Here is a 26,548-nt window from a genome sequence, read left to right as displayed (position 1 = left end):
GGTATGTCAGATTTTGTATTAACAGTTGCAAACAAAGAAGTCAATCCCTGAATCAAAATGTATATAGCTACCATTCTTTTTTTTTAAGATTTTATTTATTCATTTATTAGAAAGAGGATGCATGAGCATGGGGGAGGGGCAGAGGGAGAGAGAGAAGTACACTCCCTGCTGAGCAGGGTGCCCAGTGCAGGGCTAGATTTCACAACCCATGAGATCGTGACTTGAATGGAAGGCAGACAGATGGTTAACTGACTAAGCCACCTAGGCGCTCCTATAGCTGCCATTCTGATAAAAGTATTGTTTATTGGAACAATAACCAGGAACTGCTTGAAAATTTACCATGCAGTCTTAGCATGAGAAGGACCTTATACAGTCAGTTCTAATGCCCTGTCTTTTGGCAAGTGGGTAATCAGCTAAGCTGTCTAGCACAAATACTTTTTCCACATTGCCATGGATAGAGATCTGTTCATCCATGCCAGGGTAGAAATCTAGAAGTTACCCTTTTACCCCTTTATATCTATCTATACACTTATATAGATGTATATATTTTTTATGTATCTATACAGACACACATAACCCTTTTATTTATTTATATGTATAAATACATATATAAAATCTCCTAAATATCTCCTACTTGAATTTATCCCAATTACTTTTTTCTTTTAAAGATTTTATTTATTTATTCACGATAGACAGAGAGAGAGAGAGAGAGAGAGAGAGAGAGGCAGAGACAGGCAGAGGGAGAAGCAGGCTCCATGCAGGGAGCCCGACTTGGGACACGATCCTGGAACTCCAGGATCACGCCCTGGGCTGAAGGCAGCACTAAACCGCCGAGCCACCCAGGGATCCCCCCAATTACTTTTTGATTGATTCCATACAGAGTTTGAAAGCAGTACCCCAGTAAATAACTATTTAATAAGCTTTAATGAAAATCATGAGTCAAGAGGTCTTATGTATACTTTTGGTTGATTTTTACTTTTTTAAACTAAAAAATCATTTACCTTCTAATATCAATATAAGGTACAGGAATTCAGATTGAAATACATCCAAACAGACATTTGGAGAACTTTGCAGTCTCTAAGTAGTCTTGTTTAAAATTATTACTTCGGGGTCAGGATTATTACATCTTTGACTTTTAAATATATCATCAAATGGAAGGAAAATCTTTGAGCCTACATACTTCAAAACTTTCTGGGTTAGGGAATTCTCTTTTTAAAAAAATAATAGAAATATGTGGATATTAGTTCCTATCTTTTTTTTTTTTGAGTTAAATATATGGTTGTCTCAAACATGATAATACACTACCATCAAAGGAAACAATCCCAGAGGCACCTAGGTAGCTCAGTGGGTTATAAGAAAGTTTATTATCCCGAGGAGCTTGGGTGGCACAGTCGCAGTTGGCTAAGAGTCTGCCTTGGGCTCAGGTCATGATCCCGGGATCCTGGGATGGAGCCCCACCTCAGGTGCCCTGCTCAGTTGGGAGCCTGCTTCTCCCTCTCCCTCTGCTCCTCCCTCTGCTTGTGCTCTATTTCACTCTGTCAAATAAAATCTTTTTTTTAAAAGTGTATTACCCTGATTTAAGAAAACAAAGTAGAGGCGTGGCAGCTCAGCTGGAGAGCAGTGGGTCTCAGAGAGGAGTGGTCGCTGCTGGCAAGGATGGTGCAGCTTCCCAGATCTAAAGCAGCACCCAGTCCCAAGATCATTACGGCTCTACTCAGCTCACAGTTTCAGAATGGCTTCAGTTATTGCCTGCCTTTAGTGTACTTGCACTACTTAGTTACCTTGCAATTTGTCCATTCCTCTCAAAGAAAAAAAACAGAATAGCTTGATTAATCTTTTTTTTTTTTAAGATTTATTTGAGAGAGTGAGGGAGCACAGGATGGGAGGGGCAGAGGGAGAGGGAGGAACAGAAGTGGACTTGAGGCTGAGCGGGGAGCCTGTGGCAGGGCTCTATCTCTGGACCCTAACATCATGACCTGAGCCGAAACCCAAGAGTCTGGCGCTTAATGGCAGTGCCACCCAGTTGCCCCAAGCTTGATTAAACTTAAAATTCAAAAGGAAAATCACAAAGTGGTTTTGGGATTAATAAACATTAAAGAAATAAACATTGAAGATTTTTGTCTTGTTAAAGCTACTTATTGTAGGTGTTGGCATTCTAAGACTTTCCTGCATGTGATGGTTCACATAATAAACACAGTGAATTGGTAGGAGATATGTCAGTTCATTAATACTGAAGAAGAAAGAAGTATAATAGTAATGAATTAGAATTCAGTTGTATGCTGTAAAATCTTGTAACATTTTTTTCATTCTTGGTATATAGAACTTTCAAATGGTTGTCTTAATTATTGCTACTGGTTGAGTAATTATTTCTGCCAAATTTATTTTCTTGCTATACTACTGTTTATATTGATGTTTTGTTTATTCAAACAGTCATTTATATAGAAATTAAATCGTACAATCCTTTCATTCTTAATTCAAAGACAATGTATCTTCCTAAATAAAATTAATGCTTGGTTTTAATTAACTGAAAAAAAATCTGAGTTTCTGGTAATGATCCCAAGCTATTCCTTTGCCTATCAATGTTTTCAATAGAATCTGTACTTAAAATTTTTCTTCCAGCACTATTAAATATTTTTCAGACCTCTTCTGTTTTGATCATTTGAGGTGATTTTTCCTGTTTGACCTTCCATACTCCATTCTTTTCAGATCAATAAGAAAAATGCTGCTCTCAAGAATTAGAGTTTGCAAAGAGATAAACACTAATAAGTGTGAATATCCCAATTTCAGAAAAGGCCTGAACTGGATATAGAAAGTTCTAAAAGGGAACCGTTATTTACATTAGAGAAGATTTGTTTACTTCATAAAAGACTTATTTATGCGTGTTTATGCGTTTTGTATATATATCTCCATCTTGAACCTCTGACTCAGTGACAGGGTACGATGGGGTGGTAAGAATACTTAACACTAAACTCATGAGCTGCTGCATTTGAAGGTCAACTAGAAATAAACTAAAGGGTATCTGAATTCATGTTAAAATGATAAGTAGTTCAGCTTTCAAAATTATATACATTTTTCTCTTTGTAACATTGTAAGCCAATAAAACAAAATACAAAAGTTTGCAAAATAAATTTATTGGAGAATCTTTAAAAAGAAAAAATGGAGTAAAGTCTCAGTGAAATAAAAGGATGTGCAGTAAAATGGAACTCAGCCTTGGAACTTTTAGATTCAGCGAAACTACTTTTAAAAAATATAAAGGTGAGGGGCACCTGGGTGGCTCATTTGGCTAGGCAACCAACTTGATTTTGGCTGGGGTCATGATCCCAGGGTTTTGAGATCAAGCCCCACACTGGGTTCTGTGCTGGACGTGGAGCCAGTTTGGGATTCTCTCTCTTCTCTCCATCCCTGTCTCCCTCTCTAAAAAAAATAAATAAAAAATTAAAATGTAAAAGGGGCATTAGAGATATATTGTGTGAAATGGGACTTTTTGACAGTAGGCTCTGAGAAATCACAAAGGATGTCTTTCCTTTAAAACCAAAGAACTACAACTTTTCTTTGAAGAAATAGTTGATCATCATTAGAGACAGCCGTTTCTCTGTACTTACAAGTAATTATTTTCTGTTTAGAAGTAATCTGCATTCTGTTTTGTGTCCTCTGGTAAGGAATTGTCTTCAAAAAAGGCAAGATTGTCTCCAATTGTTGTATGATAAATAAATATTCCCAATCTGACTTTTTTAAGGGAGTGTGTTGCTATGATGGTGATGGTTGAGATTTTGTGTAAGAAATAAAAATGGCAGTAAAACTTTTTCTAGGATTTCTTTTAATTTAAACATTTTAAAATAGCAGGGTTGGCCTCAGAAGAGTTGTCTCAAGCTAATCTTTAGTAAGTCAGCAACTAAGAGCCTAGTGGAGTTTGAATGGCCTAACAAGGTTTTCTCCCCTCCCTGGTACTTAGGCAAGAATTTGGAACTCAGTAGAAGCATGGACAAATGTGGTAAGAAACTGACTTTTCCCCCCTTTCTCTTGGTCAGTGTGCTGGAGAAGAGAAAAGAGTTGGTACACGCACAGTGTTTGTTGGCAATCATCCAGTTTCAGAAACAGAAGCTTACATTGCACAAAGATTTTGTGATAATAGAATAGTCTCATCTAAGGTAAGTTGTTTTTTTTAATTCAATAGATACATGTAGTGATTCATATAGTGAGCCAGATAATGCACTTATTTATGCTTCCAAGGAAGCTGGTGTATTTATATATGCATATATGAATGTACACCTGTACCATCTACCAACTGTGGTAATTATTCCACCAAAAGGCTATTTTTCTTAAAAAGTATCACTTTGGGGGATCCCTGGGTGGCGCAGCGGTTTAGCGCCTGCCTTTGGCCCAGGGCGCGATCCTGGAGACCCGGGATCAAATCCCACATCGGGCTTCTGGTGCATGGGGCCTGCTTCTCCCTCTGCATATGTCTCTGCCTCTCTCTCTCTCTCTCTGTGTGTGTGACTATCATAAATAAATAAATTAAATAAATCTTTAAAAAAAAAAAGTATCACTTTGTCTTGTTTTAGGAGATTAACATGTAAAATATGGACAGAATGAGTGAAAACTGTTGCTTAATGAGCATGTATCTATTGGCTTATAGAACACTCTGAATGTATTTGGATAAAATGTCTATTTCCTGTTCATCTTTAACCTTATGGTAGAAAATCTGTCCTCAGCCAGAAGTTTTTATACTTATGCCTGGGATAGTGAATTGTCCTTTGACTCAGAATCATAGACTTGGAGAACTGAAAGATCCTGAGAGATTATCTGTTCAATTTGCTGACTCTACAGAAGGAGATAGCAAACCCGGAAAAATTAAGTTAGTGCCATGATCACCAAGCAAGAGTTAGTGATAAAGCCAGGAACAGATCTGTTTTATAAGATCTGGTGGCTCAGAATAAAGAGCCCTTTCACAGCATTGTGGTATTGGGGCTCCTTTTTCAGTTTTCTCTCTTATTTTGCCTCAAGTAAGATATAAAACACTTTCTAGGGAATTACTGTTTTCCATAGTGTTTTATGTGGAAGATGATAATGTAACACACTGATGGTAAAGTGACTTTTGTTGAACTAATGATAACCATTTTGTTGTAAAATAACTTCCTGATTTCACATTCCAAAAGACCTAGAAGACTCTATTTATTTGTCAAATCTTTTCATATTTAATATAATATTTCTCCTATTTTATCAAGCTTCAGTTTTCCAGTAGGCCAAACAATGCATTAGGATCTTTTTTTTTTTAATAGTCAAGAGCTCATGGGACAAAGATGGTTTCTGAACAGATTTGCATATATATATCCCTCTGTATCTGTATATATGTTTTCAAAATAAGAATAAAGAAGTGAAAAAAAAAAGAATAAAGAAGTGAACATTTCTACATTGATAGACTAATATCTCTCTTTTCTCTGTAAATATTACATGTTTACAGTTTTTCCAGTTTACTAGTCATCTAGTTTACCAGTGGTCTGCTTTTTCATAAAAGCTCTAGAGCAGAAAAAGAGGAATTGATATTATACTAGCTGCAGAAAAAGCATGAAATCTTAATACAATCAATAATTAGAAGAGGATAGTGTATGTACAGTGTAATAGTAAAGAGTTTCAAAAAAAAAAAAGAGTTTCATCCTTGTAGACAGAACACCTGGGTTTGAATTTAAGTCATTGAAACTTTGTGTCTCAATTTTCTTATCTGTCAAATGGGGATATTAACAGTACTTACATCAGAGGATTGTGGTGAGGATCAAATAAAGGAATCCACAAAAAGCATTTAAACACTGTGTTTGGCCTATAGAAATGACTCAGGAAGTGGTAGCTGGTACTGTTAATTTATATTTCTGTGATTAGAATTATTATACAATCCTGAGCAGTACTAGTGATTCCCTCCGTCTCGTGTGTTTTGATTATGTGGAGTCATCTCTCTTTAAAAGAGGCCTTTGGGTCCATTCTGGAGAGAACAGTATTTCCATAATTTGAATGTTTCCTTCTCCACTTTGTCTTTTGGCTGTCTGTTATTTTTACCAGAATCTTTTAATTGAAGAAATGTACAATTTATAGCATATGTTAACTGCCTTCCAACTCTGTAGCAAGTGCTGATTTCCTTATTTAACTCTTTCGTAATAGAAGTCACTTTTCTCTTAATGGGTGCTTTTTGTTTACAAGTGCCATCAGTAATGCCAGTGTAACATTGGGAATAGGTCTTATTAATGCAGGGAACACTGAAGATAAACACTTTGACCTGCTTTAAATTCTACTGACTGATAAAATTAGTGTTCTTTTCCTCTTTGGGAAACACAATACTTTCTATAGAAAAACTTGTTCTCTGCAGCCTTCCTACTCAAATACAGTCAGCAGGAACCTTTGGGAATCACCAGAATTTTGTAGCTGATACGAAATTTGGAAATCCCCTTCTGTAGCAAAAAGAGCACTGATTACGTACTGCTAGGATCTATAGGATGTTTTGTTTTCATCATTTATTTCCCCATTACACAGTTTTTTCTTTAAAAATTCTGAGCCTCAATCTTGAAGGTGCTTCAGTGGGTTAAGAATCAGTGAGCTCCACCTAACTCTTTGAAGGTATGCCCAGGTTAAATTTAGAACTCCTGTGTGAAAGACTGTCTTGAATTGAAGTTTCAAGACTAAAATTACGCTAGCATTCTCCCTTATTTTAAAACTCAGATCATCAGTAGAATTTATTGGAGATATCTTTGAATCTTTTCAAACTCCCTGGATGGTGCCTTTTTAGCTTAAGTTACTAGATCCTAGTGTGGTGATGTTCTGGTTACTCCCTTTACTCTTGAATTTCTGGGAGAAAGAGTGGCACTTTCAAAAAGAGAAAATTCTGCTTCACATTGGTAATGAGCAGTGGAGTAAATAGCCAGGACTTAAGATTAGGATTTCTTGTTCTAGGCAGCTGTGCTAAGGGGGCTTGTGATATGTTCCCTGACTTCTTAACAGCTCATGAGCTGATAAAAGAAAGAAGAGGGCATATAGGAATAGGTAACTATTATGTGGTAATAATCAGAGTTCCCCAAGGAAGCAGTTCATTTAATAAGTTAAAACAGTGGTAAACAAACAGTGGGGGCCTAGAAACAACAGAAATGTTCCCTTTTGATGTGTTAACACCCCACAGAGGACTCTAACAGTCCCTGATGTTTGTTTGTTTAATTGAAAACCCCTTAGTTAGGGAACAGAAGGTCAACAAGCCAGAAGCTCAGCTGTTAGCTTGTTGTGGGAGTTTAGCTTATTGTTTTAGAAAATTGATCTTAAGTCATTGGGGACAGTTAAGTGCTGATCCTGGACTACATTAGCTTCGAAGTGACTGGACCAGTGGTTTTGATCCCTTTTGGTTTTGGTTATAAGCTGTCTTGGGAACCTAATAAAAAGTGGATTCTATTCCCCCAACTGATGCATATCCACACAATTCTGTACTTCATTTTTCATTGTTTATTAAGTTTTTAAACTCCAGCATAGTTAGCATACGGTGTTATATTAGTTTCGGGTGTGTGGTGTAGCCATCCAGCACTTCCATACATCACCCTGTGCTCATCATGACAGGTGCCTTCCTTCATCCCCATCACCTAGCTCTCCCATCCCCCCAACCCTCTCTCCTCAGGGAACCAGCAGTTTGTTCTCTACAGTTAAGAGTATTTCTTGGTTTGACTCTCTCTCTTTTTTACCTGTGTTTTGTTTCATAAACTACACAAATGAGTAAAATGCTATTTGTCATGCTATTTGTCTTTCTCTGACTTATTTCATTTAGCATTATACTCTAGCTCCATCTATGGTATTCCTAATGGCAAGATTTTGTCCTTTTTGTGGCTGAATAATATTCCATTGTGTATATATGCCACCTCTTCTTTATCTGTTTATCAATGGACACCTGGCCTGCTTCCATAATTTGGCTATTATAAATAATACTGCCATAAACATAGGGCTACATGTATCCCCTTATATTAGTGTGTTTTGTATTTTGAGGGTAAATGCCCAATAGTATGAGGACTGGATCATAGGGCAGTTCTATTTTTAACTTTTTGAGGACCCTCCATACTGTTTTCTTCGGTTACTGCACCGGTTTTCATTCCTACCAACAGTGCAAGGGGAACGGTTTGTTTTTCTCCTCATCTTTGACAACACCTATTGTTTATGTTTTCTGTTTTAGCCATTGTGACAGGTGTGAGGTGGTATCTCGTTTTAATTTTGTACTTCATTTTACATGGGCTTCCTTGGGGCACTCCCATGAATCCTGGGGGGAAGCTTCTAGGTTAGCTTTTGGTTGCAATGCATCTCCTTTACTGGATATGTTTGCCTCTATCTTCATTTTCTTAGGATTCCCTGAATCTTGAACCCATAAGCCTTTTAAAGAAAGGTTAGTAATAAATTCACGTACATGTGTCATGATCTGCAACTTTGGCATTTCATTCACCTAATTTTTTTTTTAAGATTTTATTTATTTATTCATGAGAGACACACGCAGAGAGAGGCAGAGGGAGAAACAGGCTCCATGCAGGGAGCCCGATGTGGGACTCGATCCCAGGTCTCCAGGATCATGCCCTGGGCTGAAGGTGGCACTAAACCGCTGCGCCACCAGGGCTGCCCTTCAATCACCTAATTAATTAATTAATTAATTTTCAGTCACCTAATTTAAATGTGTATTTTCTCACCATATTTGTGGTAGAGATCATTAAATATAAATTTAGATCTTTTAGGTTAGGAAACTTTTCTTTCTTTCTGGTTTCTGGTCTTTATTAAGATAGCTGGAAAGTGTAACTTCTTATACTGATTTTTAAATGACTCTCCTTGAGCTTAAGATAGTAGTGAGAGGGATCCCTGGGTGGCGCAGCGGTTTGGCGCTTGCCTTTGGCCCAGGGCGCGATCCTGGAGTCCCGGGATCGAATCCCACGTCGGGCTCCCGGTGCATGGAGCCTGCTTCTCCCTCTGCCTATGTCTCTGCCTCTCTCTCTCTCTCTGTGTGACTATCATAAATTAAAAAAAAAAAAAGATAGTAGTGAGAAAGTCTATGTGATTTGATGGTGGGCCCAAGAGTTTTCTTCTCCTGCCCATGTACTTACTTAGCATTGAACCTTTAACCTATTACCAGTTACCAAAGCCCAGGGTGGTATTTTGTTGATTAAAGTGAAAGCCCTCTATGACCGAGAGGTGTGTGTACACCTCAACTATGATGGAGGGGGTGGTGGGGGTGGGTCCTGATAGGGACAGACTTCTATTGATGATGATCCAGACTCCAATCGTTAGCTGAGCCAGAGGGATTAATTTGTTCATTCATTCATCCGACTAATTTATTGAGTGTCTACTATATAAACTATCACGAGTATTATCAAGGAAGTATAGGATGGCATGAGAACACCTAACAAGGAACCTAATTTAGGTCAGGGAAAGCAAAGGTTGGGGTCTAGATGGCCCAATTGTAGTAACTCCAAGTGAAAACTTTGTTTCTTATAAGGTATATACCTCTAAGTATATGCTTATTTGTGTGTGTGTGATCTGGGTTTTAACCTGTTTTCGAAGTGTTGTGATAATCTGGCCCATGTGAGTTGTTACTAGGATTTTTCAAGTTTCCTTCCTAATAATACTCTTTTTTTTCTTCCTCCTATACAGTATACACTTTGGAATTTCCTCCCAAAGAATCTATTTGAACAGTTTAGAAGAATTGCAAATTTTTATTTTCTCATCATTTTCCTCGTGCAGGTAAGAGCTCCATAAACAGCCACTGCCCTCTGAGAAACTTAATTACTCCAAATAAATTTTCAGTCCGTTTCTAACTTTAAAATGCCCTGTGTCTAAAAAGATGTTTTGGGGTTTGTTTTAATAAAACTTTTTAAAGTACTAATATTACATTTTAAGATTTGTATGATTTTATTTATTTCTTAAGTAGAATTTTTAGTAGAAAACCTGTTGAGAATATGTTAACTTTCTTTAAAAACTTTCATGGATTTCATATCTTTGTTCATCCTAGAAGGACATATACTGTGTACCATTAAATGCAATGGCATCTTTAAAATTGAAAATAGTTCAAATTAATAGTTTTACTTTGTTAAACACCAGATTCAGCTTAATTGAAAATTTATCGCTTTTGTTCCTGATGCCAGTTTTGTTCTTCCTCATTCATTTATTTTTAAGTGCGAAAGCGTGGTAGACTTGATCTTCTCTGTGTTCCTGCTAATGTTTTGTTTTTTTTTTTAAAGATTTTAATGTTTTGTATTTTAAATTTTAGACATCTTAAATTGCGTCTTCCATCTTTAAGTCTATGAGCTATTACAAGTTTTCCAGCGCTGAAATTGCCCCCAGAAAATGTTTTACAGGAAGGGTATTGTTTTTTTGTCATTTCATTTTTTAAACGAAGCAGAAACATCCCAATGAAATTGCTCAAATGCCTTGTTAATGTTAAGTGCTTCTGTTTATCCACTTTGAGTCTTTGAGTAAATGGTACTGTAATTTAATTTAGTCCTGCTACTTAAAACTAATCTGGGTTGTGATATGGGAAAGAGCTAATTTCAGTCTTAAATGATGGGGCATTTGAAAAGGAGCTACTCTAGATCCATGGTAAAATATCTTACAGAACAGGATAAAATAAACTGCATACACAGGCTCAGAAGAGTCACTATTTGTTGCATGCAGCACAGTTCATTTCGGTTCAGTGAATGTATACCAAGCACCTACTATGTGCCTTGCAGTATTCCAAATAATAAAGATTCTAGCAGATACCATGAAGATCAAGATACGGCTTTTCTCTCCTTAAGGGATTTATGTTACAGTCATGTAATCATTTAATTTAATGTGGTACAAAGTCCTGAAAGTAGCACAAGCAACATGCTATGGGGACACGGTGGAAGTTATTATGTCTTTCCAACCAGGAAAAGCGTATGAAGACTTTAAAGAGTAGATGACATCTGAACTAAGCCTTAAAGATTAGAGCAAGCGTACTGATGAAGAATGCCAAATTGGTATATCAGGTCGTGCATGAAGGCACAGAGCCATGTCAAAGCCTGTGTCTCTAACTCAGGGTATGAGGCAGAGACCCGCCTGGATGGGGATTAGAGATGAGAGAGAGTTGTGGGGGCAGGTTGAACTCTTGGTCTTTTGCCCCTCAGGTCTAGTTCTCTCTCAGTATTTGTTGTTTCACCAAATGACAACATCTACCCAGTCATGTTGACCAGACACTTAAAAGTCATCTTTAATGACTCTGACAAGAAGTCCCTTGCCATTCTTACCATTTCACCCCTGAATATCTCTGGAAGTTCTTTCCATGTCTACTGCTGCCTCCCCTTGCCCAAGCCATCATCTTTTACCTGGATTATGGCAGTAGCCTCCTACATGAACACCCCCACCTTCACGCTTCTGTTCTGTTTTGCACAAACCAGGGAGAATGAGCTTTTCAAAATGTAGTTCTGTTCATGTGACCCCTCCTTGCCTAAAAGCTTCTGTTATTTCCTGCTGTGGGACAAACAATGAACTCTGGCCAGAGGGCCCTCCTTGGTCTTGCCTCTGTGTCCCTCTCTAGCCCCAGCTTATACCACACTCTCTGGCTTCTGGCTTCCTTTATTTCTTCACTTGTGCCCCCCTCCCTCCTACCATAGAGACATGGTATATGCTGTCTACTGCCTGAAAGACCGTTCTTCATCTAGTTCACTTCTGTTTTACTCTTTAGATTTCAGCATTGTCACTTGTTTTAATGTCTACGTTTTCCTGTAAGCTGCCAGCTTTACAAGGGCAGGGCCTATTCTCTATCTTATTTAAAGCAACATCTCTAGAGCCTAGCCGATTCTAGCACAGGGCCTGAAAGAATGGTACTCAACAAAGAGATGGTAAATGATTGGTTATATTTCATTGAAGAAGTTAATCCAAATTGGAATGAAAACTAAGCCTGAATTAGAACTGTTTCCTTAAACTAAATGATCTGTGGATTGCTTTTGTTTTAATGAAAGTTGACATTGACCCTGCTACCAGAGTATGTTTTATCTGTATTTTTGCCTGAAATGGTTGCAACATATGAGTCCTGCATGCAAGCGAATGGCTTGTTTTCAATTTACATTCAATTTAATTTCTTTACCTAGGTCACAGTAGACACACCAACTAGCCCAGTTACCAGTGGACTTCCACTTTTCTTTGTGATAACTGTTACAGCCATCAAACAGGTAAATTTCTTATTTACAATTATGCCTGTGTGTCAGTCCCTTCCGGTTTGAATTTCAAGGTCAAAGGTCCTTTTTCATATTTATATAGAGTGGGCAGCACCTTTGATGGATTTAGTTTATATTTGATTCCTATGGAAAACATGAAAATGACTGTAAGGTGCATCTTTATTTTCTTTTGCCCCTTTTCCCCCCAGTATTTGTTTTGTGGGGTTATAACCCTAAAAGAAAGAAGAAGGTACAGCTCAGTCAGGAAATGAGAGGTGAATTTTTACTGTGCATAAGTCTTTTTTCGGGGTGGTGGATCTTTCTTGAAAACTCCCATTCTCATGAATTTTTGTTATGATTGCCTAAAGCAGAGAACTCAAAAGCATAAATACTTTGTTGTCTTCCCTGAGACCGCCGAAGTGGGTGGTAGGCAGAGGAGACTTTTGTTCTTGTTTTTCATCAAAGGTGACAATTACCATGGTTTCTATGCCGATGTCTTTGAAGTATTTTGACCATTTTATATGATAGTACACTTGAAAAATTCCACATGGAATTGAAAGTGGAAATGGGAAACGAGGTAAAAGGTGAGTTAGCAGTGTTTGTTGTGTACTGGGACTGTCCATAGGACCTGACTAATTGCAAACATACTTTTAGACGCTATTCACCAAAGAGCTTTAGAAGTATCCTAAAGAACTTCGAAAAAGAAGGTCTGCTTAATGGTATTTTGAACAAGGTTACCTTTCCTCTCCGGGGTTATCTGGTCTTCTATCTTGCCTACCAGGAACTGCAAGAATATTTTATCAAGTGTTTGGTTGCTAAATAAAGACTTTTGGAATGTTCTTTCCCTTAGGCTGTTAGGATTATTTTTCTTTAACATCATAGAATTGCTGGCTCCAAGAATAGCCTGTATGGTTTACAAAAGCTCTTACTGATTCATTTTACTCCCTATACTAGTTCATGTTAGGGCTTTTCTTTGCTCACTGACATCACAGAAAGTGCCACAGGAAGTGATAGCCTAGCATTGTCATAAAGAGGGACAGAACAGGAATGAATATAGCACTGGTTAAAAAAAAAAGCGGAAGGCGATCAAGAGATTTTCAAACAGTTATATTTGAAAAGGTACATTATTATAAGGAAAAAAAGCAAAGTGTTGTAAAAAAAGGAGAAGAGGTCATGCTCAAACAAATGAACATCCTCCTTCCTTAGTTCCTTAGTTCTTTTGGCTTAAATTTACTTCATACAAAAACCCAAACTAAAATGAGCCATTAGACTTTTCCCTGATTACTTTCAACTCTAAAAAATGAATACCAATTTACAGTTTCCTTAACTACCAAGTCAGTGGAGAAGTTTAACTGTTGACCTCCAAAACTTATCATGGATTCTCTGCCAAAGTAATCCTAACTTGCCTTTTCTGTTCTCTATCCCTGGGGAGAAATTATATTTCCTCAGCGATGATCACTCTCAACAATCTGCTACAGAAGAATATTTTTAAGTGATAGAGCTGTAAGAAAATAAAACCCAGAAAAAAATTGTCAAATTAAAAAGTAGAGAAATTAACATTAACTTGAATAAGAGTAGAATTAGAAGAATAAATCATAGCCTTTTACAGTTGAAGAATATTAAGGTTCTTCTGATGCTTGTGTTTTCATTGATACTTATCTGTAGAATAGAGAAATCTTTTAACACAGTAAAAGATTTTTGTTTACCTAAGGGGTATTTTAAAAGCATGTCTTAGTTTTGGCTGTAAAAATGTACAATGTTGTCTCTTTAGCACTCTGAGTTGAGATTAATACTATAAGTATAAATATCTACTGGTGACTCATGGAGGGGGCTATTGAAATTTATTAACAACTTCATTGCATTATGTGAGCTTGACTGTAGTTATTTTTGTTCTAGGGATATGAGGATTGGCTAAGACACAGAGCTGACAACGAAGTCAACAAGAGTACTGTTTACATTATTGAAAATGCAAAGAGAGTGAGAAAAGAGAGTGAAAAAATCAAGGTATTTTTGTAGTTCATTCTTTTTTTTATTGCGTTAAAAACATGGCATTTTAAAATTACAATTTAGTGACATTTAGTACATTCACATTGTAATGCAAACATCAACACTATCTAGTTCCAGAACATTTTCATCACCCCAAAAGGTAACCCCCATAGGCATTAAGTAGTCAGGCCACATTCCTCCCTCTCCCAGGCCCTGGCAACCACTAATCTTCTTTCTGTCTCTATGGATTTACCTATTCTAGATTATTTCATATAAATGGAATCAGATACTATGTGGCCTTTTGTGTCTGCTTTCTCTCACTTAATGTAATGTTTTCAAGATCTCTTCTTATTGTGGCAATATTAGTAATTCTTGCCTTTTATGGTTAAATATTCCATCATATGGCTATACCATCTTTTCCTTATCCATTCATCAGTTGATGGACATTTGGGGGTTTTTCCATGTGTTGGCTAGTATGAACATTGCTAGTATGAACATTCATGGACAGGTTTTTGTTGAACACCTGTTTTCAATTCTTTGGGATACATACCTAGGAGTAGAATTGCTACATGATACGGTAGTTCTTTTTTTTTTTTAAGATTTTATTTATTTATTCATGAGAGAGACACAGAGAGGGGCAGAGACACAGGCAGAGGGAGAAGCAGGCTCCCTGCAGGGAGCCTGATGCAGGACTTGATCGGGATCACTGACCTGAGCCAAAGGCACACGCTCAACCACTGAGCTACCCAGGTGCCCCCATAATATGGTAGTTCTTTGTTCAACTTTTTCACGAACCACCAAGTTGTTTTCCACAGCAGCTGTGCCATTTTACATTCCACCAGCAATGTAGGAGAGTTCCATGATATTATTTTTACTAGCAGCCAAGTTATTTTTTATCCAAATTAATCATTGTTGATTACTTAAGATACTAGTCAAGAGTTTAGACTTATCCACATCAAATAACCTTTTTTGTTCCCAATAGATTTTTAATTACTAATAGACTACTTTTTAGAACAGTTTTGGGTTCACAGCAAAATTGAGGAAAGTACAGCTTTTTTGTGTATATATATATATATATATACACACATACTCCCTTTCCCCATGAATGTACACTTCCCTCACTATCAGCAGTGGTATTTTTGTTGAATCCACCTACACTGGCACATCATTGTCACCCAAAGTCTATAGTTTTCTTTTTTTTTTTTTTTAATTTAAATTCAATTTGCCCACAGAGTATAATACCCAGTGCTCATCCCATCCAAAGTCCATAGTTTTCATTAAGGTTCACTCTTATTTTAAATTAAGTGGCCTTAGACAAATGTCTAATGACAAGTACCCACCATTATTAGTATCATATAGGATTGTCTCGCTGCCCTAAACATCCTTTGTACTTTGCCTCTTCATCCCTTCATCCCTCCAACTCCAGGTCACCACTTTTTACTCTCTCCATAGTTTTGCTTTTTCCATAATATTATACTGTTAGAATCATATACAGTATATAGCCTTTTCAGATTGGCTTCTTTAGGTTAACAGTATGCATTTAAGTTTACGCTATATCCTTTCATGTTTTGATTCATTTCTTGTGAGCACTGAATAATGTTCCATTGTCTAGGTGTACCAGTTTATGTATCCGTTCACCTTCTGAAGAACATCTTAGTTGCTTCCAAATTGTGGCAATTATGAATAAGGATGCTATAAACATTTATGTGCAGGTTTTTGCATGGACATAAGATCTTAATTGTGTAAACATCAAGGAGGGTGCTTATTGGATTGTAGCATAAAAGCATGTTTAGTTTTCTAACAAACTGCCAAGCTATCTCCAAAGAGGCTGGCTGTTTTGCATTTGCATCAGCAGTGAATGAGAGTTCCTGTTTCTCCACATCCTGGCCAACATTTGTTGTTAGTGTTTTGGATTTTGGCAATTGTAATAGGTGCGTGGTGGTATCTCATTTTGTTTTAATTTGCATTTCCCTGATGACAAATGGTATTCAACATCTCTTCATATGTGTCCTTGACATCAGAATATCTTCTTTCATGAGGTTGTCTATCCAGGTCTTTACCCATTATATAATCGAGAGTGCTCGTTTTCTTGTTTTAAAGGTTTTTTTTTTTTTAACATTTCAGATAACAGTCTTATCAGATATGTCTTCTACAAATATTTTATCCCAGTCTTAAAATACGATTTGGTTTTTTAAATTTCATTTTGCTATTGTGATCAAAAAGCATATTATTAAGTGGACCATCTTAACCATTGTTTTTAAAGTATAATCTCCATTTCATTTAGTTTTTTTTTTTTCCAGAGAACAGTTTTTCTTTAGTCCTTAGGGACCTAGCTCCTTATAGGGCCTTTGATGGAGGTGGTGGGGTAGCACCCACGGGTCTACATCGGGGTGAGGGTTGTGGTGTTGGGTCCTTCTGTGCTTCAGGAGAGCAATGCCCAACGTCCTTGCTGCCAGTGGTGCAGCCCGTGCAGTAATGTAGCCCACAGATAGCTTGGGATGCACACAGGCCTGGAAGACCTTCGCTTCAGAAATGCCTCTGATGGGGGCAGTCTCTAGGTCCGAATAATGAACTTCTTAATGGCCTTGTCCTTGGGCAGGTAGCTGCACAGTTGGTGCCATGAATAGACTGCACATGGCCACAGCCCTTGTTATTCCTTCTTGGCCACTTTGAAAGTGGGGCCCCAAGAGAGCCCATCTTAACCATTTTTTAAAAAAGATTTTCTTTATTTTTTGTAAAGCTTTATTTATTTTTTGGGGGGAGTGGGTTGGGGAGGAGCGGAAGGAAAGAAACTTCAAGGAGACTCCCTACTAAGGACAGAGTCCAACAGTGGGGCTTGATCTCAGGACCCAATGAGATCATAACCTGAGCTCAAACCAAGAGTCAGAGGCTTAACTGAGCCATCCAGGTACCCCTAAGATTTTATTATTAAAATCTCTACACCCAGCGTGGGGCTCGAACTCAAAACCCCCCACATCAGGGCGACCTGGGTGGCTCAGCAGTTTAGTGCCGCCTTCAGCCCAGGGCCTGATCCTGGAGGCCCGGGATCAAGTCCCACGTTGGGCTCCCTGCATGGGGCCTGCTTCTCCCTCTGCCTGTGTCTCTCTCTCTCTATGTCTCTCATGAATAAATAAAATCTTTAAACAACAACAACAACAACAACAACAAAACCCACATCAAGAGTCACGTGCTCCACTGACTAAGCCAACCAGGCCATTTTTAAGTGTACAATTCAGTAGTGTTAACTATATATTCACGTTGTTGTACAACAGATCTTTAGTATCTTTACATCTCGTAATACTAGAACTTCATACCCATTAAACATGAACTGCACCTGCCTGCAGCCCTTGGTAAACAAACAGTTCTACTTTCTGTTTCTATGACTGACTGCTTTCGAGAAATACTTCCTATGAATGGGACCATACAGTATTATCCTTTTGTGACTGGCTTATTTCACTTAGCATAATGTTTTCAAGGTTCATCCATGTTGTAGCATATGACAGGAATTCTCCTCTTTTAAGACTATGTAATATATCCCATTTTATGTATATACTACATTTTCTTTATCATCTCATCTGTTGATGGACATTCGGGTCGCTTCCACCTCTTAGTATTGTAAATAATGCTGTGACAAACACAGGTGTACAAATAACTCTTTGAGATCTTGCTTTGAATTATGTTAAATAAATACCTTGAAATAAAATTTCTTAATCATATGGTAATTCTGTTTTTAATTTTTTGAGGAACCTGCATACTGTTTTCCATAATGGGTGTATCATTTTACCTTTGCACTTAAAGCACTTAGAGTGTACGAGGATTTCAACTTCTCATCCTCTTCAGCACTTTTTAGTTTCTATTCTTTTGATGGTGGCTATCTTAATGGCTGTGAAATACCTCATTGTGGTTTTGACTTGCATTTCCCAAATGATTAGAAGAAGCGTGGAACATCTTTTCCTGTGCTTTTTTGGCCATTTGTATCTTATTTGGAGAAATGTCTATTGAGATCCTTTGCCCACTTTTTAACTGAAGTATTTGTTGTTGAGTTGTAGAAGTTCCTTATATATTCTGGATATTAACTCTTTATCAGATATGATTTCTGATCCTATTTTCTCCCATTCCATAGGTTACCTTTTCATTCTGTTGATTGTTTCCTTTGGCAGAGTTTCTAAGTTTGATATATTCCCATTTCTTCTTCTTCGTCGTCGTCGTCTTCTTCTTCTTCTTCTTCTTCTTCTTTCTTCTTTCTTCTTTCTTCTTTCTTCTTTCTTCTTTCTTCTTTCTTCTTCTCCTTCTCCTCCTTCTCCTCCTTCTCCTCCTTCTCCTCCTTCTTCTCCTTCTCCTTCTCCTTCTCCTTCTCCTTCTCCTTCTCCTTCTCCTTCTCCTCCTTCTCCTTCTCCTCCTCCTCCTCCTCCTTTTTTTTTTTTTTGTAGGCTCCACACCCAGCATGGAGCCTAACACATGGTCTAAACTCATGACTCTGAAATCAATACCTGAGCTAACACCAAGAGTTGGACATTTAACCAACTGAGCTACCCAAGCACACTGATATATTCCCATTTCTAATGTTGATTTTTTTTCTGGTACTTTTGGTCTATATCGAAGAAATCATTACTAAATCCAATATCCTGAAGCTTTTCCTTTATGTTCGTCTAGGAGCCTAAAAAGTTTAGACCTTACATTTAGGTCTTTTTTCCTACAATTTTCTTTATTTATTTGAAAGAGAGAACAAGCATGAGTGGGGGAGGAGCAGAGGGAGAAGTCGACTGAGCAGGGAGCCCACATGGGGCTTGATCCAAGGACCCCGAGATCATGACCTGAGCCACCCAGATGCCTGTTACATTTAGGTCTTTAATTCATTTTGAGTAATTTTTGTATGTGGTGTAAGGTAAGAACCGAACCTCATTGTTTGCATGTGAGTGTCCGGCTTTCCCAACACTATTTGTTGAAGAGACAGTCCTTTCCTGATTGCATAGTCTTGGTACCCTTGTTAAAATAATTTTGCCATATGTATGTGCAAGAGTTTATTTATAGGCTCCCCATTGATCTATAGATTTGTCTTTATGCCAGTACCATCCTGTCTTAATTACTGTTGCTTTGTAATACTTTTGCAATCTGAAAGTATGAAGACTCCTTAAGTTTATTTTTGCTTTTCAAGATTGTTTTGGCTATTTGGGGTTCCTTGAGATTCCATACGAATTTTAGGATTTTTTCTATGTCTGCAAATATGTCATTGGCGTGTTGATAGGAATTCTATTGAGTCTGCAGATCGCTTGAATGGTATAGGCACTTAAACAGTCTTAAGTCTTCGATTCATGAACATGAAATGGCTTTCCATTTATTTTTATTATCTTTGATTTCTTGTAGCAATGCTTTGTAGCTTTCTGTGTGCAAGTCTTTAACTTCTTTGGTTGTTTATGCCTAAGTATTTTATCTTTTTTGATGCTTTTGTAAATAGAGATTACTTTTTATTTTTATTTTTTATTTATTTTTTATTTTTTATTTTATTTATGATAGGCACACAGTGAGAGAGAGAGAGAGGCAGAGACACAGGCAGAGGGAGAAGCAGGCTCCACGCACCGGGAGCCCGATGTGGGATTCGATCCCGGGTCTCCAGGATCGCGCCCTGGGCCAAAGGCAGGCCCGCTGCGCCACCCAGGGATCCCTAGAGATTACTTTTTAAATTTTCTTTTGGGATGGTCTTTAAATTTTCTTTTGGGATGGTCGTTGTTGGTGTATAAAAATGTAACTGATTTTGAGTGTTGATTTTATATCCTGCAACTTTGCTGAATTCATTTATTAATTCTAACAGGTTTTTGTGTGTAAGACCTAGGGGTTTGGTTTTTTTAAAAGATTAATTTATTTATTCATGAGAGACACACAGAAAGAGGCAGAGGCAGAGGCAGAGGCAGAGGGAGAAGCAGGCTCCTCGCAGGGAGCCTGATGGGAGACCCTGGGATCATGCCCTGAGCTAAAGGCAGACACTCAACTGCTGAGCTACTCAGGAGTCCCGAATCTAGGTTTTTTTTTTTTAATGTATAATAATATGTCATCTGCAAATCAGAATAATTTTACTGCTTTTCCAATTCGTATGCGCTTTTTTTTTTTTTTTGTCTAATTGCTCTGGCTAGAACTTCCAGTATAATGTTGAATAGTCATGCTGGGAGTGGATATCCTTGCTTTGTTCCTGATACTAGAAGAAAAGCTTTCACTCTTTCCTCACTGAGTATGTTACCTGTGGCTTTTCACATATGGCTTTTTTTCTTTTGAGGTCATGTTTTTCTCTTTCTAGTTCATTGAGTATTTTTATCATGAAAGGGTGTTGAATTTATGCCAAATGCTTTGCTTTTTTTGCATTGACTAAGGTGATCATATAGCTTTTGTGTGTTGTTATGTGTTGCATTACATTGATTGATTTTTGTATGTATCTTTTCATTCCCATGGGTAAATCCCATATGGTCACAGTGTATGATCATTTTAATGTGCTGTTGGATTTGGTTGGGTAGTGTTTGTTCAGGAGTTTTCATCAATATTCATTGAAGATATTGTTCTGTAGTCTTTTATACTGTCTTTTCTTGGTAAAATGGTGTCAGTAATTCTGGCCTTACAGAACTAGTTTGTGTTCCCTCCTCTTCAATTCTTCAAAAAAGTTTGAGAAGAATTGGTGTTACTACTTCTTTAAATATTTGGCATAATTCTCCTATGAGGTCATCTAGCCCTAGAGGTTCTTTTGCTGGGGGGGGTGGGGTTTGATTCCTGCTTCAGTCTCACTAGTTTTGGGTCTGTTGAGATTTTTTATATCTTTGTGATTTAGTTTTGGCAGGTTGTATGTTTCTAAGTACTTACCCATTTAGTCTAGGTTATCCTATTTGTTGGCATTTATTTGTAGTAGTCTGTTAAAATCCTTTTTTTTCTGTGGCATCAGATGTTAATGTCTTTTTTAGCTGTTTGAGTCTTTTTTCATAGTCTATCTAAGGATGTGTTGATCTTATTGATCTTCCAAGATACTATTTTTAAAGGAATATTTCTATATGAATACATATTAAAATATGAAAGGTAATAGAAATCAAATTGTCCAGAACAAGGGAAGAAGATAGGTTGGAACAGAAAGAGAAGAGGGTAGGTGAAGATACCATTCCTGAGTGGTTTCAGGGTTGTGATATGAAGTCATTAAAAAATGATACTGTCCTCCTAGTACTTTATCAAGTATTATCAGCGCCGAATTATTTATTAAACACTAGGAATTGGATATAAGTTCTCCATAACCACAGTGATAGGTAATTGTCTTGCATCTTCTTATAGTAATGAGAAAAAGGCTACAGGGTGGGAGAGTTACCTGAGATTGACATAGAATGTCTATCACCCTTCTTGCTTTTCTGCATTTCCTGCATTCCATAGGGGAAGACCCTCAACTAGAGTGGTTAGGATCTGAAGTTGCCAAACCGGTCTTAGAAATTACTCATAAGAACCAAATGTAGCCTAAAGAACCAAATGCAGCCTAAACGATTCATTACATTAAATCTATTGTTCCCAGGGCACTAAGTAAAATTGCGACGCAAGTAAATGTTCCCACATCTTTCCCTTTCTCTCGTTTCCTCTTTCTGATTTTGCTGTTACCCCCTATCCCTTCAGGAAGATAAGACCACCGCCCCCCCCCCCCCCATCTTCTATCTTTGTTCATTAGGCTTCTTTGCCTTGAGGCTGATCTCAGCCAGGTATAATCTTAATTAAATCAGTTGATGCTATTGTGTGAAATGCTGTTTGATTCGGCCCTTTCTGGAATATTTGTGTGTGGCAGGAAATGTCTATAAACCAAAAGTATCCAAATGTTTGATTTTGCTTGCCTGGGGAAGTGGGCAGACTATTGTTGAGTAAGAGAGTAACTTGGTGTGTATCCTCTGCAGTGGAAATTTTTTGAAGAGATTCAAAGCCAGGGAGTGACTTGCAGAAGAGGCCAAGAGCCTATATTAGGATGACAGTAGTAGATAACAATAATAAAAGTAGTTAACATTTATATATAATATTAATATGTCAGGCGTTCCCTTTCACATTCTATTAACCGATTTATTTATTTATTTATTTTTAAAAATATTTTATTTATTTATTTATTCATGAGAGACACAGAGAGAAGGCAGAGACATAGGGAGAGGGAGAAGCAGGCTCCTCACAGGGAGCCTGATATGGAACTTGATCTTGGAACTTTGGGATCACACCCTGAGCCAAAGGCAGAGGCTCAACTGCTGAGCCACCAGGAGTCCCTCTATTAACTGATTTAATCCTTACTTTATAAGAGTCTTATGAAGTATGTACTCTCATTATTCCTTCTTTACAAATGATAAAACTGAGGCACAGGGAGATAAAGAAAGTTGTCCATGACCAGGAAGTGGAAAACCTAGGTTTGAAACAAGTTTTGGGGGGCATTCCGGGTGGCTCAGTGGTTTAGCGCCGCCTTCAGCCCAGGGTGTGATCCTGGAGTCCCTATGTGGAGCCTGCTTCCCTCTGCCTGTGTGTCTCTGCCCCTCTCTCTTTCTCTCTCATGAATAAATAAAATCTTAAAAAAAAAAAAAACAAGTTTGGGTGTAGAGTTCGTGCTCACAACCTGTCTCATGATTGAGATACATGGATATATGCAGGATATTTTTTGGAGGTAGAATCATCAGGACTTAGTGATGTATTGGATGCAGGGAGGGAGAAAAAGAGCAAAAGAGAATAAAGATAGTCTTGGTTTTCACCTGAGCAACTGGGTGAATTACATAGAACTATGAAACAAAATGCTGGCTATTAAGATGGAGAAGACTGGGAGAAGAATAGGTTTAGTGACAGATGTAGGAGTAAAAGGAATATAAAAAAATTCCATTTTAGCCATGTTAATTTTGAGATATCTGTTAGACATCCAGATGGAATTGTCAGGTCTGGAACTTAGAGATGTTTGAGTGAGCAGTCAAAATTTGGATTTTGTCAACACATAGATGGCCCATGAAGCCTATGGGACTGGATTGAATCCTAGCATATAGAGAAGAAAGCCTACAAACAGGACTTGAGGAATTCCAAGGTAAATGCACAGTTCTTTGTAAGGAAGAGAGTATGGGTTTGGTATTGGAAATATTGGAAGAGTTTCTTCAGGTTTTCTGATTGTTTCCTTTTTTTTTTTTTGATTGTTTCCTTTTTTATATCCAGTCTGCTGATAAACGCATTGAAGGACATCTTTATTTCTGATATTATGTTTTTCTTTTCTAACTTTTTCTTGTGCCTCTTTTGGTAGTTTCCATCTCTGCCCAAATTCCTCATCTACACATGTATGTTGTCTGCCTTTTGCACTAAATACTTTAATATCTTAACCATAGCTATGTTTATCTTTACATGCCTGTTTCATAATCCACAATCTCAACATTTCTGGGACTTATCCTGCTGACTCCTTTATATCTTGATGTTAGGTCATTTTTGTCTTGTGTTTTACGTGTATTGTATTTTTTTAAATTGAATTTTGGTCATTGTATGTAAATGCTAGAGACCAAAGTAAATAGTATTGATGATCTGAAATGGGCACACCTCTTTTATCAGCCCATTAATGTGAACGTGAAGTCAGTCTAGTCGAGAGATGAGCTGGCTTTGTTTTTTTGTTGTAGCCATTGCTACTTTTGATACCCAGCTGGAAATTCCAATTCCAGGAGTGCTCAATTGCCATTGTCTCGGGCTTTGTGTAGGGCCTGGTTTGCCAGAGGGCCTTTCTCAGTATTCCCATTCCACTGTCTGCTTCCAGCAAGTCCTGTGTCCCTGAGCCTGTGGATGTGTCTCTCTGCCTTTTCTCTTCCACTATAACAATAGTAAATTGCTGTTTCTTACTGTTACTCATTGCCGGGCTCCTGGTAGGAACAGAGTGATTTCTTGGTTCTGCTGCTCCAGTGTCCGTATTAAGCAGGGCTTACGCACCTTTGCCTCAGGAGTGAGTACTTTGTCTCGATACTCCCGCCCCACCTCCATTGGCAGTTGAACTTTGCCTTTATTAGTGGTAGGGCCCCCATGTCCCTGGATTCTCTGTCCCATGCCCAGCAGCGGATGGTGTTTGTACGTCTCTTTAGCAGTGCTGAGGTTTTCCTAAGACAGGACCAGGGAGGGTTTCTTGCCTTTCTCCTAGACATAGACAGCTTTTGCCTCAAATGAGAGAAGGGTCCATGCATAATTCCGGCATATTCTGCCTCTCTGTATGGTCACAACCTACATTCCTGACCCTGTGAGGGAAGGCTTTTGCAGGTCTCCTGCCCTTGTGTTTTCTCTTGAGCACCCAGTGGATGCCTGTAAGGAAGAAATGATGAGTGGTTATTATCTCTTCTCTCAGGTTTGCAGATCCAAAACTATCACATTAGCTCCTACCAAACCTTTAAGAATTGGTTCACAATCACATTGTTTTCTTCTCCTGCCCTTTGCTGGCAGTCATCTCTTGCTCCTGTGCTTTGTGAACTGTCAACCATCTCATTTCTCCTCCTCTCTCCTCAGAAGGACTTTTCAGCCTTTGAAATTCAGTTCACTTGGTTGCCTCGCAACCTCAGCTCTCTAATGAACTAAAAGAAAAAAAAATCATAATTTTTGTAGATTATCGGGCTTTTTCTAATACTCATCATGAAGCGTGATGATGTTCTCTTACTACTTTTAACATGCTAAATTGAAACAGAGCCTAAGTTGAAGGTCTAAGTGGACCCTGTTGTCCCCTTCCTTTAAAAGCCCCGTCTACTTCCCCCTTGCCTTCAGGGGAAGGCTTTAACCCCCTGAGCCTAGCCTGCCAGCTCTCTGAGACCCGCCCTCTGTCCATCTCACCAGCCTTACCTTGCACTGCAGGTACAGGGACCTTTATAGTTCACATCTGAGCAAATCAGAAATGTCGTAGAATAAATGGTCTATTTGTGGTTTTTGTTTATTGGTGCCTAAGAATCATCTTCCAGCCTTTAATGAGTGTTTCCTCTGTCTAAGATGATTTAGGATTTTGTTATTTCTCTTCTGTGTATTTAATCATAGATTGTAGTTTTGTGTAAGCAGCATAAGTGTTTATGTAAGTGAGGAAGGAAAGATCCAACAAGATATTATTTACAAATTAGTTCAGTTATTGATGCTGTTGCTCTTGGCTGCTGATTAAGATTGGCAAGAAAATCAAATTGTTCCCTAATAGGTCTTGAAATCCTCATTTTTATCTGCCAAATCCTATAGCAAATAGGAGACAGGTGTGTCATTTATTCAGCATTTCACAACCAAGTGTGTCCAGGTTGGTGTGCTGCTAGGTATTGACTCTCCCAAAGTGGGTTGTCCTCTGCCACGAGCAGCTCCCTCCCTTTATCGGAGATGCTGTACAAAACTGATACTTGTCATTTTCTATATGTGCCACAGTATAGAAAAGTTTGGGAAGCACTGAACTCTGGATGATTTCTTATATCCTTCCCCTGAACTATTATGACTATTCATAGGTTCAGACTAATGTAGTTGCAGTATATTTGTAATAATTATCAAATGATGAATATGTGCCAGGTACTTTGCTAACCACTTTATTACCTGTGTCCTCATTTCATGCTCAAACCAATCCTGTGAGGGAGTTGGAATCATCTGAGATGCTTACCCAAGCTCATACAGTGAAGTGGCAGAGCTGGAACATAAAGTCAGATTAAAAAGTCCTACTTTCTGGGGCACCTGGGTGGTTCTGTTAGTTAAGGGTCTGACCCTTGATGTTGGCACAAGTCATGATCTTAGGGTCATGAGATGAAGCCCAGCCCAGAGTTGGGCTTCCACTGAGCATGGAGTCTGCTTGTCTTTCTCCCTCTCCTCTTCCCCGCCCCCCTCCACTTGTGCTCTCTCCCTCTCTGTCTCTCTCTCTCCAATAAATAAATAAAATCTTTTTAAAAAGTCCTGCCTCTTAATCTTTATGATTTATTCCCTACATTATTAAATTATCTGCACCAGAAATGGTTCATGATTTCTTCTCATGATTTTCCTATACTCGAGCTTTGGGTATTTTCTGATAGGAAATAGTTTCTCATGACTATATTAATGGGTTCTTCTGATAGCAGATTATTGGAAAGTAACCTATTTAAAAATTGTTTTTTTTTTTTTTTTTTGTCAAATGTTATGGGAAAAATAGATGCCTCTCCAGTTACCTAACCTTTTCCCGGCACTGAAGAGGGAACTGGCACCCAGCAATAATAGCTGTTAGCACATGGAAGGCAAAGCATATTGAAATATGTGTGATGCAGAGCAGGACAGTGGCTGCCCAGTGTTAAGGAAGTGCTCAGGTTGAGACATGCAGACTTTCTTGATTCGTTCATGAAGTGATAATGGTCATTATCTTATTGAACACAGTAGCATGAAAACCTCAGAGAGCAAACGAGTCCCTGGGTACTGAAGTCAGTTATTTGAAA

General features: G+C 38.1%; 1 protein-coding gene across 8 annotated transcripts in view; it reads left to right on the top strand.

Annotated features, from left to right (window-relative positions):
• ATP11C (ATPase phospholipid transporting 11C) overlaps nucleotides 1-26,548 on the top strand; it is a 193,199-nt gene that overhangs the window by 93,711 nt on the left and 72,940 nt on the right. For all 8 annotated transcript variants that reach the window (XR_007409492.1, XR_003141712.3, XM_025460869.3 and 5 more), the window contains 4 exons: nucleotides 4,029-4,148; nucleotides 9,646-9,735; nucleotides 12,102-12,182; nucleotides 14,064-14,171. Coding sequence is in view for 6 of the 8 variants with exons in the window: in XM_025460869.3 (XP_025316654.1) it covers nucleotides 4,029-4,148; nucleotides 9,646-9,735; nucleotides 12,102-12,182; nucleotides 14,064-14,171 (399 nt within the window). In the remaining 2 variants the exon portion in view is untranslated. The remainder of the gene's footprint in view (nucleotides 1-4,028; nucleotides 4,149-9,645; nucleotides 9,736-12,101; nucleotides 12,183-14,063; nucleotides 14,172-26,548) is intronic.

The sequence above is a fragment of the Canis lupus genome, chromosome X (genome assembly GCF_003254725.2).
Source record: "Canis lupus dingo isolate Sandy chromosome X, ASM325472v2, whole genome shotgun sequence".
Lineage (NCBI taxonomy): Eukaryota > Metazoa > Chordata > Mammalia > Carnivora > Canidae > Canis > Canis lupus.
This window is presented reverse-complemented; position numbering and strand designations above follow the sequence as displayed.